General features: G+C 44.7%; 1 protein-coding gene across 1 annotated transcript; it reads left to right on the plus strand.

The window, feature by feature from the left end:
- The first annotated feature begins 6,541 nt into the window (after window positions 1–6,541).
- Window positions 6,542–8,250, plus strand: LOC311520377 (uncharacterized protein). Its single transcript, XM_084627776.1, has 2 exons — window positions 6,542–7,192; window positions 7,781–8,250. Exons 1-2 carry the CDS (start codon window positions 6,610–6,612, stop codon window positions 7,960–7,962), a joined length of 765 nt encoding a protein of 254 aa, XP_084483902.1. The 5' UTR covers window positions 6,542–6,609; the 3' UTR covers window positions 7,963–8,250.
- Window positions 8,251–18,926: the final 10,676 nt, after the last annotated feature.

The following is an 18,926-nucleotide window of genomic DNA, read 5'->3' on the forward strand; positions in this document are numbered from 1 at the left end:
AGGAACATGCCTTGTAAATGTTCCTTTTTCCACAATGTACTTTCTGTCTCAGATTTGCATAGCTCAGGATTACTGCAGGAAACACCAAACTGAAAAGATTTGCGATTCTGCAAAAGAAAAAAGAAACAGCACCATGCACACCTGTTCATACAGATACACCCCCGCCCCCCAACCATCCTGGCTGTGGACTATGGGTTGTTTTTTTAATTCTACCATCCTGCACAGACAGTCTTTGGTCATTATGGTTAAAATTTTCCTACTTGGATGCCCAGAGTTAGACTCCTAAATCCATATTTAGATATCTAAATGTAACAGGCCTGATTTTCACAGCTTTTGAGCACCCGCAACTCCATTTCCCCGGATTCCTTTCTCAGCCAGGCCCAGTTCCCCCCTTGCCTCCCTGTCCAAGTCTTCCCCTTCTTACTGGCTTATATTCCCTCTCCCATTCAGCCCTCCCCTTCACAGGTTTCCAGTATCCTTGCTAGCCAGTCTCAGTCTCTAGCCCAGCTCCTCATCTGATCTCAGTCTTCCCCCCATCGCACTGGCTCCCAGTCATAGAATCATAGAACCATTGGGTTAGAAGGGACGGCAAGGGTCATCTAGTCTAATCCTCTGCCAAGATACAGGATTTGTTGTGTCTAAACCATCCAGCCTCCTTTTGAAAACCTCCAGTGAAGGAGCTTCCATGACCTTCCTAGGCAGTCTGTTCCCTTGTCCTACTGTTCTTACAGTTAGGAAGCTTTTCCTGAGATTTAATCTAAATCTGCTATGATGTAGTTTGAACCCATTGCCGTTTGTCCTGCCCTCTGTGTCAAGAGAGAACAATTTTTTCCTATCTTTTTTTATGGCAGCCTGTCAAGTATTTAAAGGCTGCTATCATATCCCCCCTTAATCTCCTCTTTTCCAGACTAAACATACCCAGCTCCTTCAATCTTTATTTATCTGGCTTGCATTCCATCCCTTTGATCATCTTTGTCACTCACTTCTGGATCCTTTCCAGTTTCTCTACATCCTTTCTATACATTGGTGACCAAAATTGGACACAGTATTCTAGCAGAGGCCTAACCAGTGCTGAGTAGAGCGGTACTATCATCTCCCGTGATTTGCATGCTTGGCCTCTGTTAATGCAACCTAAAATTGCATTTGCTTTTTTTGCAATAGCATCGCATTGTTGACTCAAGTTGAGGTTGTGATCCACCACCACTCCCAGATCCTTCTCAGCAATGTTGCTGCCAAACCAGTTATCCCCCATTCTGTATTTGTGCATTTGTTTTTTCTTCCCTAAGTGCAGCACCTTACATTTGTCTTTGTTGAATTTCATTTTGTCATCTATAACCCAGGTCTCCAATTTATCAAGAAACCTTTGAATTTTAGCTCTATCCTCCAGAGTGTTGGCAACCCCTCCCTCCCCCACCCCCACCCCAGCTTTGTGTCATCTGCAAATTTGATCAGTGTGCTCTCTATTCCTACATCAAGGTCATTAATAAAGATGTTAAATAACACCAACCCAGTACACATCCCTGTGGAACCCCACTTGAGACTTTCCTCCAATCTGACATCATTTCACTAAAAGTTACTCATTGTTTGCAGTTGTTTAACCAGTTATGTATTCTGCCAAGCCCACATTTCTCCAGCTTACCTATCAGAATGTTATATGGGACTGTGTCAAAAGCAGGGCTGGCCTTACCATGAGGCGAACTGAGGTGGCCAGCTCAGGTGCCAAACTGTGGGGGGAGTGGGGTGCCACTAGGACCCAGAGTGTAGAAAATTGTGTCTGCTGCTGGTGCATATGTATTCTCTCTGCTTTAGATGCACAGAGATGGTGGAGTGCTGTGCTGGAGGAAGGAGGGCACAAGAGTCATAACAGGCAGGCAGGAGAAAAGGTGAGAGGGAATAACAGAAAGCAGCAGGAACTGCAGGGAGAGAGAGGAGGAGGAGCCTCTTACGTACCTCTCTAGCACCCCCAGAAGCCTGGACTGATTAACACCAGCTTCTCAGGGAGCTTCCTGTTTCCTGCTGCTTCCCTGAACCCACTTGAGGAGAACAGGCAGCCAACTGAAGTAGTAGGAGCCAGTTAGGCCCTTAAGATGCTGATATCTTCCCTCACTCAGGCCCTGCTACCAGCCTGCTTATTTGCCCCCTTCAATTGAGTGTTGAGAGCCACTATAGCTGGCACAGAACTGCAGTAATGAGTGAAAGAAGAAAACTCCCCTCTGGGGCAGCATTCAGAAAAAGAAAGAAAGCAAAGGAAGCTTTTCTATCTAAACAGGAAGGAGCTCTCCTGAGATACACAGACACAAATGTTCATGGTGAGCCTTCCGGCCCCAGTGTGGATGTGAGTGGTGAGGAAATGCCTGATTTTCCAGTTAGTCAGAGTGCAGGTGACCTGGCAGCTACTGCAGCATCCATATCTCCATCTCAAATGGATGTAACCATGCACATTCCTGAAGAAAAGTGTAGATCAGAGAAGAGTGTGGTGGAGGCGCAAGAAACAGCTGCTGCTGAGTTTAGTTCCTTAAGTCTAGATGATCCAGGACTGTGGACCCACTTGAGCAGTAGCCTGAGGGACTTCCTTGTACTGCATGGGCCACAGCAAGTGAAAAACTTCATGTTCCCCAAAGACAATAAAAATAGAAGTTTCCATCCAACACATTACTGCCGTGAAATCCCCAAGGGTGACAAAGTGGAGAGGCCATGGCTTATGTACTCAAAAACACAGAATGCTGCGTACTGTTTTTGTTGCAAACTCTTCCAATCTAATGTTCCAGCCACATTGGGTTCTACAGGAACAAAGGCTCATTGCCATTGTGAGAATGCTTGCTACCCAAAACCTAGCACTGCGTGGCACTTCAGATCAGCTGTATGTGCCAAACAATGGAAACTTCCTTAAAATTGTGTAGCTGATGGCTGAGTTTGATGCTGTACTCCAGGAGCATCTAAGAAGAGTCACCACCCAAGAAATGTACACACACCACTACCTTGGAAAAACAATTCAAAACGAGATCATACAGTTACTGGCAACAAAAGTCAAACAGAAGATTGTGGCAGATCTGAAGTCAGCAAGATATTGCTCTGTTATTCTGGACTGCACACCTGACATCAGCCATATGGAACAAATGACTTGAATGGTGCGTTTTGTAACAACAACAGAACCTAGTGAAAATGTCCCTGCAATGGTGACTGTCAGAGGGCATTTTCTAGAATTTATTGACATTGATGATACAACAGGAGCTGGTATGACAAATGTGCTTCTTAAAAAGCTGGAAGATACGGGAATTACAATAGGCTGAAATGAGAAATGAGGGGCTACGATAATGGTGCCAACATGACAGGAAAGAACAGAGTGCAGACATGGATCTGAGAGTTAAACCCTCGAGCTTTTTGTGCCCTATGCAGTTCTCATTCATTGAACTTGGTGGTGAGTGATGCAGCATTAGCTTCTAGTGAGGCTGCTGAATTTTTTGAATGTAATTCAAAGCATCTATATATTTTTCTCTGCATCAACTCATCGATGGCAAATTTTGAAGCAATATCTGGGAACATCCTCTCTAACACTGAAACCACTGAATGCCACATGATGGGAAAGTCAAGTGGAGGCGACAAAGCCTATCAAACACCAAATTGGGAAGACAGATGATGCCACAGTTGCCATTATGGAGGATAATGCTATGACAGGAACTGTTTGTGGGAGAACAGTGGCAGAGGGAAATGGAATCACCAGAAACATACATAACTTCAAATTTTTTTTGTGGCTTAGTGTTGTGGCATGACATACTATTTGAAATAAATGTTGTAAGCAAGAGACTCCAAGGTGTTGACCTTGATATATCTGGAGCAATGGAACAACTGGACAAAGCAAAGTCATACCTACAGTCTTACCAGTCTGATGAGGGATTTCAAAACATTCTGAAGAGTGCACAGAAATTGGCAGAGGAACTTCACACTGAAGCTATTTTCCCATCCATTCAAGAATACAATAGTCACCGAAGAAGACATTTTGATTATGAGGCACAGGATAATCCCATAAGAGACACCAAACAACAATTCAAAGTTGAATTCTTTAACTAGATTGTGCAATACAGTCAGTTGAAGAATGTTTCATGCAGCTCAAGGAACACAGCAGTATATCTGCGATGTTGTATGATATTCCAAAACTCCTCACTATAGCTGAAGAAGACCTACACCAGCAATGCAGGGCACTAGAGACAGTGTTGACACATGATGACATGTGCAATATTGATGTGAGTGATTTAGGTGATGAACTGAAAACCCTTTCAAGATACATTTCAGCAGGATCAACTCCAAAGGAATATATGTGCACAGGTAAGATGACCACCCTCTTTCCAAATGCTTTTGTTGCTCTGCGCATACTTCTAACACTTCCTGTAACAGTTGCCAGTGGAGAACATAGCTTCTCCAAGCTTAAGTTAATAAAAACACATCTATGCTCCACAATGACACAGGAGAGGCTAGTTGGCCTTGCAACCATCTCAATAGAGCATGAGCTGGCCCAGACTGTGGACCTTCAGGAAGCAGTTCAAATCTTTGCAACCAAGAAGGCATGGAAAGCACCACTTTAATTATTCAAACAGATACAAATGCCAGTGTTTACTATGCAGACAAGAAAAGTTACATTTGCTGTTCAGGCGTTTGAAAGTTAAGTGTTACTTAAAATTTTTGAAGAAGGCATTTTAAGTTGTTAGTTTTCCTTTATTGGGGTAGGTAACAGAGCAGTAGCATGAGAGGAATAGAACAGAAAGAAGGCAGAATTGAGACCTTTCAAAGTTTTGGCCCAAGCGAGGGGGTATGGGGGCGTCATTTGAACTCCCCGCCTCAGGTTCCAAAATGTTGTGGGCCGGCCTGGTCAAAAGCTTTGCTGAAGTCCACCATCCCTATTTCCTTCCCCCCTTAGCTCCGTGTCACAGTGTCTGCTTGGTCAGTCCGAGGGCTGGTCTACGCTACAAAGTAAGGTCAGCTTAACTTCACTGCTCAGGACTGTGAAAAATATCACGCCCTGTGCGATGCAATTAAGGAAACCTAAGCCCCAGTGTAGACACTGCTAGGTCTACAGAATTCTTCCGTTCACCTAGCTACCGTCTCTCGGAGAGATGGCTTTAGTACAGTGATGGAAGAACTCCCTTCTGTCTCTGGCAAAGCTATGCCACTGGAGCATTTACCCCACCCCTGGTTCCTTGTCCTAATTTACTCCCTCTGTCACCCCACTCCCACTCCAGATCTGGTTCTTGTGCTCTCTGCATTCAAGCGGTATTTTTTCACAGGAACAGCAAAAGGCATATTCATGATATAAAAACCACCTCTCTCCCAAATGTTAGGTTCCTGCTCCACAGCATGGAGATGCTAGGGCTTCTCAGTGAAATGACTGTAAGAATTTTTTTAACATGGATAAAGCAATGTATTTTTTCCTAATTGCATTCTCAGAAATGACTAACCATTTTTACCAAACTTTAAAAAAATATTCAGCCTGAAGCAGACACCTGGCATGAAAAAATTCAGCCTGAATGGTTAAAGTTTGGCAAAGTTATGGTCAACTGAAAACAGGGTCTTATAATGAGAAATATCAGGCAGCCCTAAGTACAGAGATGTCCGGATTGTGGCCGTGGACATTTTGTCATAACATTTCTTCCTTTATTTAATCATATTTCTTTAAGAAGTGTCAATCCAAGTCTCTAGGTGCTTGCACAGATATTTAAATGTACAAATTAAGGATAATTACAACCCACCGATTCAAAACAACCCCATGTCACAAAATATACTTTAATAACAATCCCCCACATCAGACTATCCACTGTCATTCAATCTGTTCCGTAGCAAAAGCCGGGGGAGATAGATGAGTCTTGCAGCAACCAATTCAGGTGAAGTTGAACCAACAAGACTCTTTCCTTTGACTGTACTGTGAGTTGGATGAGGCCCTAACCTTGATGTTCACATTGAACAGGAAGAGTGACAGAGAGAAATGTTTTGGTTCCCCATGAGAGAGCCTTTCGGGCAGATGAGGAATCACCCAGGAGCTCTCTCTCAGACCTCTCAGAAAGAAAGGGATGAAGCAACCTAGGAGAGACTCTATCTACCCCATTAGAAACCACAGACTTGTCATTAAAACATCATGCTCCATAACTGTCTGCCACATTGAACAGTTCCACATTTCTGTATGTTGAGGATGTTATAGTGGAGATAATGAAATGCTTTCTTACTTCCTGCAGAGCCAGAGAATATGATTTCAAAAGGTCTTAGAGCCCTGGTCTACACTAGGACTTTAGGTCGAATTTAGCAGCGTTAAATCGATGTAAACCTGCACCCGTCCACACAATGAAGCCCTTTATTTCGACTTAAAGGGCTCTTAAAATTGATTTCCTTACTCCACCCCTGACAAGTGGATTAGCGCTTAAATCGACGTTGCCGGCTCGAATTTGGGGTACTGTGGACACAATTCGATGGTATTGGCCTCCGGGAGCTATCCCAGAGTGCTCCATTGTGACCGCTCTGGACAGCACTCTCAACTCAGATGCACTGGCCAGGTAGACAGGAAAAGAACCGCGAACTTTTGAATCTCATTTCCTGTTTGGCCAGCGTGGCAAGCTGCAGGTGACCATGCAGAGCTCATCAGCACAGGTGACCATGATGGAGTCCCAGAATCGCAAAAGAGCTCCAGCATGGACCGAACGGGAGGTACGGGATCTGATCGCTGTTTGGGGAGAGGAATCCGTGCTATCAGAACTCCGTTCCAGTTTTCGAAATGCCAAAACCTTTGTGAAAATCTCCCAGGGCATGAAGGACAGAGGCCATAACAGGGACCCGAAGCAGTGCCGCGTGAAACTGAAGGAGCTGAGGCAAGCCTACCAGAAAACCAGAGAGGCGAACAGCCGCTCTGGGTCAGAGCCCCAAACATGCCGCTTCTATGATGAGCTGCATGCCATTTTAGGGGGTTCAGCCACCACTACCCCAGCCGTGTTGTTTGACTCCTTCAATGGAGATGGAGGCAATATGGAAGCAGGTTTTGGGGACGAAGAAGATGATGATGAGGAGGAGGTTGTAGATAGCTCACAGCAAGCAAGCGGAGAAACCGGTTTTCCCGACAGCCAGGAACTGTTTCTCACCCTAGACCTGGAGCCAGTACCCCCCGAACCCACCCAAGGCTGCCTCCTGGACCCAGCAGGCGGAGAAGGGACCTCTGGTGAGTGTACCTTTTAAAATACTATACATGGTTTAAAAGCAAGCATGTGAAAGGATTACTTTGCCCTGGCATTTGCGGTTCTCCTAGATGTAGTCCTAAAGCCTTTGCAAAAGGTTTCTGGGGAGGGCAGCCTTATTGCGTCCTTCATGGTAGGACACTTTACCACTCCAGGCCAGTAACACGTACTCGGGAATCATTGTAGAACAAAGCATTGCAGTGTATGTTTGCTGGCATTCAAACAACATCCGTTCTTTATCTCTCTGTGTTATCCTCAGGAGAGTGAGATATAATTCATGGTCACCTGGTTGAAATAGAGTGCTTTTCTTCAGGGGACACTCAGAGGAGCCCATTCCTGCTGGGCTGTTTGCCTGTGGCTAAACAGAAATGTTCCCCGCTGTTAGCCACAGGGAGGGGGGAAGGTTGAGGGGGTAGTCACGCGGTGGGAGGAGGCAAAATGCGACCTTGTAACAAAATCACTTGTGCTATGTATGTAATGTTAACAGCAAAGTTTACCCTGAAAGAGTGTAGCCACTGTTTTATAAAATGTGTCTTTTTAAATACCGCTGTCCCTTTTTTTTTCTCCACCAGCTGCATGTGTTTCAATGATCACAGGATCTTCTCCTTCCCAGAGGCTAGTGAAGCTTAGAAAGAAAAAAAAAACGCACTCGCGATTAAATGTTCTCCGAGCTCATGCTGTCCTCCCACACTGGCAGAGCACAGACGAATGCGTGGAGGCAAATAATGTCAGAGTGCAGGAAAGCACAAAATGACCGGGAGGAGAGGTGGCGGGCTGAAGAGAGTAAGTGGCGGGCTAAAGACAGGGCTGAAGCTCAAATGTGGTGGCAGCGTGATGAGAGGAGGCAGGATTCAATGCTGAGGCTGCTGCAGGACCAAACCAGTATGCTCCAGTGTATGGTTGAGCTGCAGCAAAGGCAGCTGGAGCACAGACTGCCACTGCAGCCCCTCTGTAACCAACCGCCCTCCTCCCCAAGTTCCATAGCCTCCACACCCAGACGCCCAAGAACGCGGTGGGGGGGCCTCCGGCCAACCAGCCACTCCACCACAGAGGATTGCCCAAAAAAAAGAAGGCTGTCATTCAATAAATTTTAAAGTTGTAAACTTTTAAAGTGCTGTGCTTAAAGTGCTGTGTGGCATTTTCCTTCCCTCCTCCACCACCCCTCCTGGGCTACCTTGGTAGTCATCTCCCTATTTGTGTGATGAATGAATAAAGAATGCATGAATGTGAAGCAACAATGACTTTATTGTCTCTGCAAGTGGTGATTGAAGGGAGGAGGGGCGGGTGGTTAGCTTACAGGGAAGTAGAGTGAACCAAGGGGCGGGGGGTTTCATCAAGGAGAAACAAACAGAACTTTCACACCGTACCCTGGCCAGTCATGAAACTGGTTTTCAAAGCTTCTCTGATGCGTACCGCGCCCTCCTGTGCTCTTCTAACCGCCCTGGTGTCTGGCTGCGCGTAACCAGCAGCCAGGCGATTTGCCTCAACCTCCCACCCCGCCATAAACGTCTCCCCTTTACTCTCACAGATATTGTGGAGCACACAGCAAGCAGTAATAACAGTGGGAATATTGGTTTCACTGAGGTCTAACCAAGTCAGTAAACTGCGCCAGCGCGCCTTTAAACGTCCAAATGCACATTCTACCACCATTCTGCACTTGCTCAGCCTGTAGTTGAACAGCTCCTGACTACTGTCCAGGCTGCCTGTGTACGGCTTCATGAGCCATGGCATTAAGGGGTAGGCTGGGTCCCCAAGGATACATATAGGCATTTCAACATCCCCAACAGTTATTTTCTGGTCTGGGAATAAAGTCCCTTCCTGCAGCTTTTGAAACAGACCAGAGTTCCTGAAGATGCGAGCATCATGCACCTTTCCCGGCCATCCCACGTTGATGTTGGTGAAACGTCCCTTGTGATCCACCAGAGCTTGCAGCACTATCGAAAATTACCCCTTATGGTTTATGTACTCGCCGGCTTGGTGCTCTGGTGCCAAGATAGGGATATGGGTTCCGTCTATAGCCCCATCACAGTTAGGGAATCCCATTGCAGCAAAGCCATCCACTATGACCTGCACATTTCCCAGGGTCACTACCCTTGATATCAGCAGATCTTTGATTGCGTGGGCTACTTGCATCACAGCAGCCCCCACAGTAGATTTGCCCACTCCAAATTGATTCCCAACTGACCGGTAGCTGTCTGGCATTGCAAGCTTCCACAGGGCTATCGCCACTCGCTTCTCAACTGTGAGGGCTGTTCTCATCTTGGTATTCATGCGCCTCAGGGCAGGGGAAAGCAAGTCACAAAGTTCCATGAAAGTGCCCTTACGCATGCGAAAGTTTCGCAGCCACTGGGAATCGTCCCAGACCTGCAACACTATGCGGTCCCACCAGTCTGTGCTTGTTTCCCGAGCCCAGAATCGGCGTTCCACAGCATGAACCTGCCCCATTAGCACCATGATGCATGCATTGGCAGGGCCCATGCTTTCAGAGAAATCTGTGTCCATGTCCTGATCACTCACGTGACCGCGCTGACGTCGCCTCCTCGCCTGGTATCGCTTTGCCAGGTTCTGGTGCTGCATATACTGCTGGATAATGCGTGTGGTGTTTAATGTGCTCCTAATTGCCAAAGTGAGCTGAGCGGCCTCCATGCTTGCCTTGGTATGGCGTACGCACAGAAAAAAGGCGCGGAACAATTGTCTGCCGTTGCTCTGACGGAGGGAGGGGCGACTGACGACACGGCTTACAGGGTTGGCTTCAGGGAGCTAAAATCAACAAAGGGGGTGTCTTTACATCAAGGAGTATTTCAGGCAGGACTTCACGGAGGGTTCCAATAAGAAATGGTGCACCTAAGTTATCGTTCTTATTGGAACAAGGAGGTTAGCCTGGCCTCTGATTGATACATGGCTAGATTTACCTTGCTGCACCTTCTCTGTGAGTGACTGCAGTGTGACCTAGAGGAATGAGTCCCCTAGACAGGGGAGGAGGCAAATGAGTACAAAACAAATCTGGTCTATTTCTTGTTTTGACCCACTCCATCTATCTTTTACATCTTTGGCTGGCAGCAGACGGTGCAGAAGGACTGCATGCCATCCACATCTCATGGCTGCTCGGCAGAAGATGGTACAGTACGACTGCTAGCCATCCTCATCTCTTGCCTGCCTGGCAGAAGATGGTACAGTACGACTGCTAGCAGTCCGTATCGCCTGCCCACTCACCATAAGATGGTTCAATAGGACTGACTGCAGGACTAAAGAGAATGACCTGGTCAAGTCACTCCAAATTTAGTCCCTGCGCCCATGTCTGCCCAGGCGCTCCCAGCCGACGTGGCCAGGAGCACCTCGGACACGACGAGGACGACTACCAGTCGTATTGCACCGTCTGCTGCCAGAAGGCAATGGGTTGCTGCTACTGTGCAGCAAAGCCGTACCGCGTCTGCCAGCACCCAGGAGACATAGGGTGACGGTTACCTGAGTGGGTATGCTTGCCGTGGTATGACGTCTGCACAGGTAACTCAGGAAAAAAGGCGCGAAATGATTGTCTGCCCTTGCTTTCACGGAGGGAGGGAGGGAACGGGGGCCTGACGATACATACCCAGAACCACCCGCGACAATGTTTTAGCCCCATCAGAGTGCTCCATTGTGACTGCTCTGGACAGCACTCTCAGATGCCCGATTGTTTGCCGTTGCTCTGACGCCGGGAGGGGCGACTGAGGACACGGCTTACAGGGTTGGCTTCAGGGAGCTAAAATCAACAAAGGGGGTGGCTTTACATCAAGGAGTATTTCAGGCAGGACTTCACGGAGGGTTCCAATAAGAAATGGTGCACCTAAGTTATTGTCCTTATTGGAACAAGAAGGTTAGCCTGGCCTCTGATTGATACATGGCTAGATTTACCTCACTGCACCTTCTCTTTGAGTGACTGCAGTGTGACCTAGAAGAATGAGTCCCCTAGACAGGGGAAGGGGGGAAGCAAATGAGTACAAAACAAATCTGGTCTATTTCTTGTTTTGACCCACTCCATCTATCTTTTACATCTTTGGCTGGCAGCAGATGGTGCAGAAGGACTGCATGCCATCCACATCTCATGGCTGCTCGGCAGAAGATGGTACAGTACGACTGCTAGCAGTCCGTATCGCGTGCCCGCTCACCATAAGACGGTTCAATAGGACTGACTGCAGGACTAAAGAGAATGACCTGCTCAAGTCACTCCAAATTTAGTCCCTGCGCCCATGTCTGCCCAGGCGCTCCCAGCCGACGTGGCCAGGCGCACCTCGGACATGACGATGACGGCTACCAGTCGTACTGTACCGTCTGCTGCCACAAGGCAAGGGGTTGCTGCTACTGTGTAGCAATGCCGTACCGCGTCTGCCAGCACCCAGGAGACACAGGGTGACGGTTACCTGAGCGGGCTCCATGCTTGCCGTGGTATGGCGTCTGCACAGGTAACTCAGGAAAAAAGGCGCGAAACGATTGTCTGCCCTTGCTTTCACGGAGGGAGGGAGGGAACGGGGGCCTGACGATATGTACCCAGAACCACCCGCGACAATGTTTTAGCCCCATCAGGCATTGGGATCTCAACCCAGAATTCCAATGGGCAGCGGAGACTGCGGGAACTGTGGGATAGCTACCCACAGTGCAATGCTCCGGAAGTCGACTCTAGCCTCGGTACTGTGGAAGCGCTCCACCGAGTTAATGCACTTAATGCACTTAGAGCATTTTCTGTGGGGACACACACACTCGAATATATAAAACCGATTTCTAAAAAACCGACTTCTATAAATTCGACCTTATTCCGTAGTGTAGACATACCCTAAGTGACAGTGTATGATTTCTGCTATTTCTGCTAGCTGCCCTCTCTCACACTACATCCGTCTCATCTGGACACCAGAGTGACCTGTGCATTCAAGGTCACTATACTGATAGACAAGGACAAAAGATCATTATAAAGTCCTACCAAGCCATCAATAGAATAGAACAGTCAGCAGAACAGTATTTTCACCTAGAACTCCTTAGAAGTGCCTTGGCTCCATTTACCTAATAGGGCAAACAACTGAAACAACCATCTCCCTGACAGGAAAGACATGTTCCTTCCTAAAGCTAAGGAGAGTCACCGAGAAGGGTGTAACCTTCAGTTCATCCCAATCTAAACCCAAGCTGCATTGAATTGATCCAGAAACCACTATCAGCCCTATGGTTGTCATTCTATCCACAAAACCAGAGCTGTACCAGAAGACTTGCCATATTCAAGAACCATCAGCTTTAGCGACTCCAGTACAACTGCAGAGGGGAACTTGGCTAGCTCAAAAGGGGCTCTATGGCTCTATGGCATCCTAGGACAATTAGGAATAAACTAATCTTGGTCCCATCTTAACCCCATTCCCAGGACACTCATTTATATGCAGTTTGGGAGACCTAAATTTAAGGCCAGATTTAAACAAGATGGTTACATCACACTATTAATTCTTTCATGCTTCATGCAGAATTGCATACCCTGCCAGATGCAACTATGCCAGCACAGCACCTTCATTTTGTCATCCAACCAGTTATACATTTATTGTCAAGTGTCTCACCTTTATTTAAATTATGGAGGCTGATAATTTTACTAGACACCAACCTTGCCTTAAACAGTCTGACCTAAGAGCATGATGTCTTGATCCCCTTTTCCCAGGAAGCTGCTGTACATCTTGTGCAATAGGCATGAATGCTTGATAGAAGCATTCATTCCCAAAGGTAAGAGGGTAATTCAGTTTCCATGACCCAGTCAGTCTTTGGCCTCTTTGCTGAGGCTGCTAACATTGGTGCCAGTTAGTGCCAAATATGGCGGTTAAGGACCACATTTTCAAAACTCTGCACCTAAGAATATGAGCCAATGCAAACTGTATAAAACATACATGAGCTAAGTGTTGGGAATCTGTTTTGAGTTCACAAATGCATGTTTGCCACACACAGATCCTTAAGGCCCACTTCCTCACATATTCCAAGGAGTAATTTAGGTCCTGAGTTCTGAAAAATATAACACATGCTTACAATATTGTGCAAAAGCAAAGAAAAAGATCTTTGTCACAGTGAATATTATTAATTAGAAAGTCAAAGAAGTTGAAATACAGCAAACTGTGTCACTTAGGCTTGATATGGAAAATAATAAAAATAATCCTAAAATAATTTTTGTTTACTTATATGTACTTATAATAATTTACCTTTCCTCCCAAAGCACTTTACAAACATTGAGCTTGATGTACAACTGATCCAAATGATCATTTTTTAAATAGATCATCACGTTGTAGCCTGTCTGGAAAGAGTAAAGTTGTTTTAGAAATTTGCTGCCCTACTTTAAATATGTTAACTCATTTTAAAGTAGGAAAACCTGCCATTTGCACAAGCTCTTCTGCTCAGTGTTACAGAATTGTTTGGCTTTCTTTTGTGTATTTATTTGAATGCTCTGATATATGCACAAATTATCAAAAAATCTGTTGAGACAAAAATGAAGTAGCTGATTGTCAATTCTAACTTTGTAAACAGTGAAAGCCAATTCCTCAGCTGGCGTAAATTGGCAGAGTTCCATTGAAGTCAATAAGTTTACTGCAATTTACATCAGCTGAGGATCTGGGCCTAAGTGTTTAAGGACCAATAAAGTAGATCAGTGCTAGTCTATAATTACAAATCTTTTCCTCTGTTTATTCTGGAACGTATTTGTCTGGCTCCAGGCAATTTTCCATTTACTGGAAACAAAGCACACATGTTGCATCTGGGAATTCCACTACAACATAACATCTGCAGTGCCTGCAGTTTCTCATTTTCTTTCTCTTAATAAGAACTGTTAGGACTAGATTGTGCCGAGCCCTGCAAGCATGTGCAAAGGGAACACAGAAAGTACATGGAGCTTCCTGAACTATCCCATACCTGCATAAGGGCCAAGGTGGACCACGTGCTTTACTAAGTGCAAGTCTAGTATGTGTAGCAGTGCTAACCTCTCCAGAGTGGCTGTGGAGCAAGCTGGGCACAAAGGCTTGCTTTTGCTGCACCCTCTTCAAGGGTGGCACAGCCGCTGAGCTCTTTGGAACTGTGGTATTGAACATGAATCCTGCTTCCAGTGAAGTCACTGGGGACCAGATTTTCAAAGCTATTTGGGCATCTAAAGATGCAGATAAGCACCTAGTGGGATTTTCAAAAGCGACGAGGCACCTAACTCCCATTTCGCTAGGCACCTGTCTACATCTTTAGGTGCCTAAATACCTTTGAAAATCTGGCCCTCGGAGTCCTGAGAAAAAGGGCCATTTTAACTTCAGCTCAGCTTCCCCTTCCCCTTGCGCAGATGAGAGGAGAAGGTCTATAAGCCTATGTCTACACTGGAATTTTTACTCATATTTTAACATATTAACCAATTATTGCAAATTTTAGCCTAAACGGGGCACAAATGTTTGTCATTAGTTGTGTTTAACCCAAGTAGCAACAAAAGTTTGTGTCCTAGAACAAACTTTTCTCTGACAGTCTGCCCTGAGATAGGCACTCACCGTTATGAGCCACTCCAGACAGCATGACAGTGTCTACATTAGAATTTACAATGGTGTTAATTTTTTAGGTATGGTTTAACACGTTAAGTGTTGGCATACCCTAAGAGTGTATGCTTGGGAGAGGGAAAAAATACTTTTGGGAAGGTTGGTCTACACAATAAAAAGATCACAGGACTGGGATGAATCCTAAATGGGAATTTTCTATTCACTCTGTTAACTTATTTTACTATCATATTATAAATGCTAACCCTTGATGAAGGGTTGCTGACTGACTTTTTTCTGCTGAGTCATTCCATCAGTTTACAGGGAGTTTTGTCATTGACTTCTATTGTAGCAGGGTAACAACCAGTATGTCTTTTTCAGGCCCAGGGCTTCTTGGCACTCTTGCTTTAGTGATTCCTCCAGTGCCAACTGTGCCTTAAAGGCACAATACAGTCCTTAGTAAATATGCTGAGGAGTATATCTGTCTCTTACTATGTGCCTGTACAGTGTCAGGCACAATGGGACCCCAGTCTCATTTGGGGCCTCTAGATTTATTATTACATTAGTGCCTAGATTTGAGCTTTCTGTTCTTGGAATTGTTGTGTATTTTCTTCTTTCATTATCATCCAAAACTTCTCCAAGCCATTTGCTAGCTTGAAGTCTCAACATAGCTGTACAATGAACAAGTCACTTTCAGTTTTATTTATAGACAGTTTCTAGTCAAGTTCCCTGTCAGGTTCTATACATTTTTTAGCTGCATTGTTTGGGGTGTAAATACTGCATGAATGTTTATTATTTGCAAATAAAAAAGTACAAATAAATCACCATTAATGCAGGTATACAAACAGAAATATTTGTATTATTTCATTATTTTAAAATATCATAGGAGCATAGTGGCCCAGAGTCTTTGCTACAGTACAGCTGCCTTGAGTTAAAACTTCTGGTGCAAATGGGCTCTAAAGGCAGTGTAACCAGCAATGGGAAAATTACACCAGTACTGGGGGGTCTTCCATTGACATGGATCCAGCATAGCTTTGGTGTGGCCATTGCCAAGAGGCAAGGCCAAGGTTCCTTTAAACACAGCTGAACCCACCTGCCAAATTGGCCTTTTGAGGTTGTTGGTATCTGGTTTGACGTAGCTCAGTCTCCAGGCTGCTTTATTTAATGTTGGGAGGTCTGAACCAACATATAGCCAGCCCAGAATCAGGGAGTGCAAAAGTGAGCTATATGTCAGCTTTGCGTACATTAAACACTACTATACACACCCCCACATTGGACTGTGTTATTGACCACAGCAAAGAATCTAGCTCACTGTCTTAAATTTTGCAAAAGCTTATTTTCACAAAACTTAAATTTTGGATCCAGTTAGAGCTGACAGTGTCTCTATGAGAAGAAAGCACATTATGAGAAGCATTGAAGCTGCACACAGAACTAATTACAAACCTCTTGTGCAACCTGACAAAATCTTGATGAATTTCAGATGGCCCTAAGAATGTCATTGTACTTTGAAAAACATAACTCTGAAAGCCTTTCTGTTTATGTCAAGTTTTGCCTGTTAGCTTTTTTTCTAGCTCTCCTTCAAAATAAAGGACTTTTTGTTTTCTTTATAGAGAGGCATTTATTACATTTTTGTTCCAAATTGTTTTGAAACTTCCTGAAGGAAAATCAAAAGATTTTGTCTGAAACATTTTAAGCAAAGATTTTTCATTCAAAAATTCTCACATGAAGAGTTTTGTTTTCTGATCAATTAATAACAATATTTCCAATAATAATAATGCAGGTATACCGGAAGAACTGGAAGTATCAAAGCCTCATAGTTGGCATTCAACTCTGTACAAAGCCCGAGTAGTTAGACTGTGGATACTATATTGAAAAGCACCTAAGTGACTTAGAAACCTAAGTCCCACTAAAAAAATAATCAATGGCACTTTGGCTCCTAAATCACTTAGACATGTTGAAAAACTTTACCCTCTTTGTCTTTAGGGCTTATGAGGGACAGATACCCTACCCCAAAACAACTTTAATGTTAGTGTATGTTAGCCCATCTGTGTACTATGTGTGATTTTATGTCACTGGATCCATATAAAGCACAGAGGCAATGGCCCCTCCTCCACCTACTCCTATTAGTCCCTTCTTTGCTACCTATTTGGGACCAATGGAGTCCTATTCCCTGCCATATGAAGTATATATATCTTCCCCTACATAAAGCCCTACCATAGACCATTTAACTGCTTGTGCCAGCTACATGCCACTCCTTACACAGGACTAGGTGTCATGATTTAGCTCTAAATAATTAATCAATAACATAAAAAGCTGCTGGCACATGCAGCAATATTGTATGAATTTCTGCCCTGAGCACCAGACCAACACAAGGCTGCACCACTCAAGTCACACTTAATCCCTCAAAATTCAGTGTAGGCATTGAATGATGAAAATGTGCCTTCGAGTTTAATCTAACATGAATTCATGCAAGCTAGGAAATTCTCTCAGCATTTCACTTTTCTTTGTTTTACCTAGATACTCCAGCACACATATTATAGTATATAAGGAAACATTCTGAAAGGTCCCTTGGGAGAAAATCATTTGAGTTGTAGTTAGTACAACATTAATGTCATTTGACACATTTTACGGAGATGCATCCGAAGGTACTTTACATTAATCCCTGAAATGTAATAAATAGCTTGAAAGCAAAGCAGATAATTGCAGCTAATTAGAAAAAGCCAGGTGACATTAACACACCCATTCAAATCCAGAAACATTCAGAGAAAGAGTGAATGTCACAATTAAAAACCATAATGCCAACATGTTCTTTCTCCACCCAACTGTGATTTGCTCCTTGGCATCCGCAGCAATCACAGAGCACAGATTATACTTGGGAACATAACGGATAATGAACTCAGACAAAAATGAAGATGCAAGGCCATTTAAAGCCTTGTAAACTATAGAGAAACCTTCATATCAGTCCTGTAAAAGTATCAAAAGACTACAGGGAAATATCACGGATGTAATTATGTACTGGCTGACCTTAGTTTGAATTAAAATACAGGCAGTAGCATTTCATGCCATTTCCAGACTTGGCGGAATATCAGTAGTCCAGTGAATGAAGCATTACACTAATAATTCTTGTGGTGGAATTCCCATTTTGGACAAGACAATTTCTGCCTTATGGTTGGCCTTTTGCTTCTTTTTCCAGATGTTTTCACACAACACTACAGTAATAGAAAAGGGTGCAACATAGGGTGCACTTCTCAATGTATAATAAAAATAATCAGCAATGACCCTTAGTTGCTGTAATGAAAAACTACTGCAAAATAGTTGCTAGAACAAAAACTAGTTCCCCAGATTTTGTTTGGGAATATAATGGATAATGAACCTGGACAAAAATGAATCAGGTAAAAATCAGCCATCTCCATCACTTAAGTTCCACTTCGCTTCAACACAGGGATGAATCTCACCTCTTGTGAAGAGTCAGATAAATTAAACACTATTTGGCCTGTGTAGGTGTTTGCAAAATAATTCTCATTGATTTTACTGGGATCAAGGCCAACCCCATCATGTTATTATTTTCCAGCAGAAAGTAGCCTTAGGCCTCATCTAAACTACATAGTTTTGTCGACAAAAGTCAGGTTTCGTCAACAAAACAATGGAGGCGTCCACACAACAATGCTCCTCCCCCCGATTTAAACTCTCTTGCTACACCGACATAATAAAAACACCTCAATGAGCAACATAGAGCTTTTTGCAACAAATGTAGAGTGACGCAGTGTCGGTGCAGATACTGCGCCTGCTTATGTCACCCTAAGTGGCCTCCAAGAGGTGTCCCACAATGCCCATCATGACTGCTCTGGTAAGCAGTTTCTACTCTACTGCCCTGTAGCCAGGTACACAGGCATGCACTCCTCCCCCTTTAAAGCCTTGGGAATTTTTGAAATCCCACTTCCTGTTTGCTGCGCATGGACAGCTCACATCACATCTTCCCAGCTGACCATGATGGCTTTCCACAGCAAATGTGCTCTGGCCTGGAGTACACTGGAGTTGCTGGACCTGTTGGGACAGGGGGGAAAGGAGGCTGTGCAGTTGCAGCTCCGATCCAGCCACAGGAACTCTGACACCTAAGAGCAGATTGCTCGTGGCATGGATGAGAAGGGGCACAAAAGGGACACACAGCAGTGTCGTGCTAAGATCAAGGAGCTGAGGCAGGCGTACCAGAAAGCAAATGAGGCCAAAT

The sequence above is a fragment of the Lepidochelys olivacea genome (genome assembly GCF_965140295.1).
Source record: "Lepidochelys olivacea isolate rLepOli2 genome assembly, chromosome: 5".
Lineage (NCBI taxonomy): Eukaryota > Metazoa > Chordata > Testudines > Cheloniidae > Lepidochelys > Lepidochelys olivacea.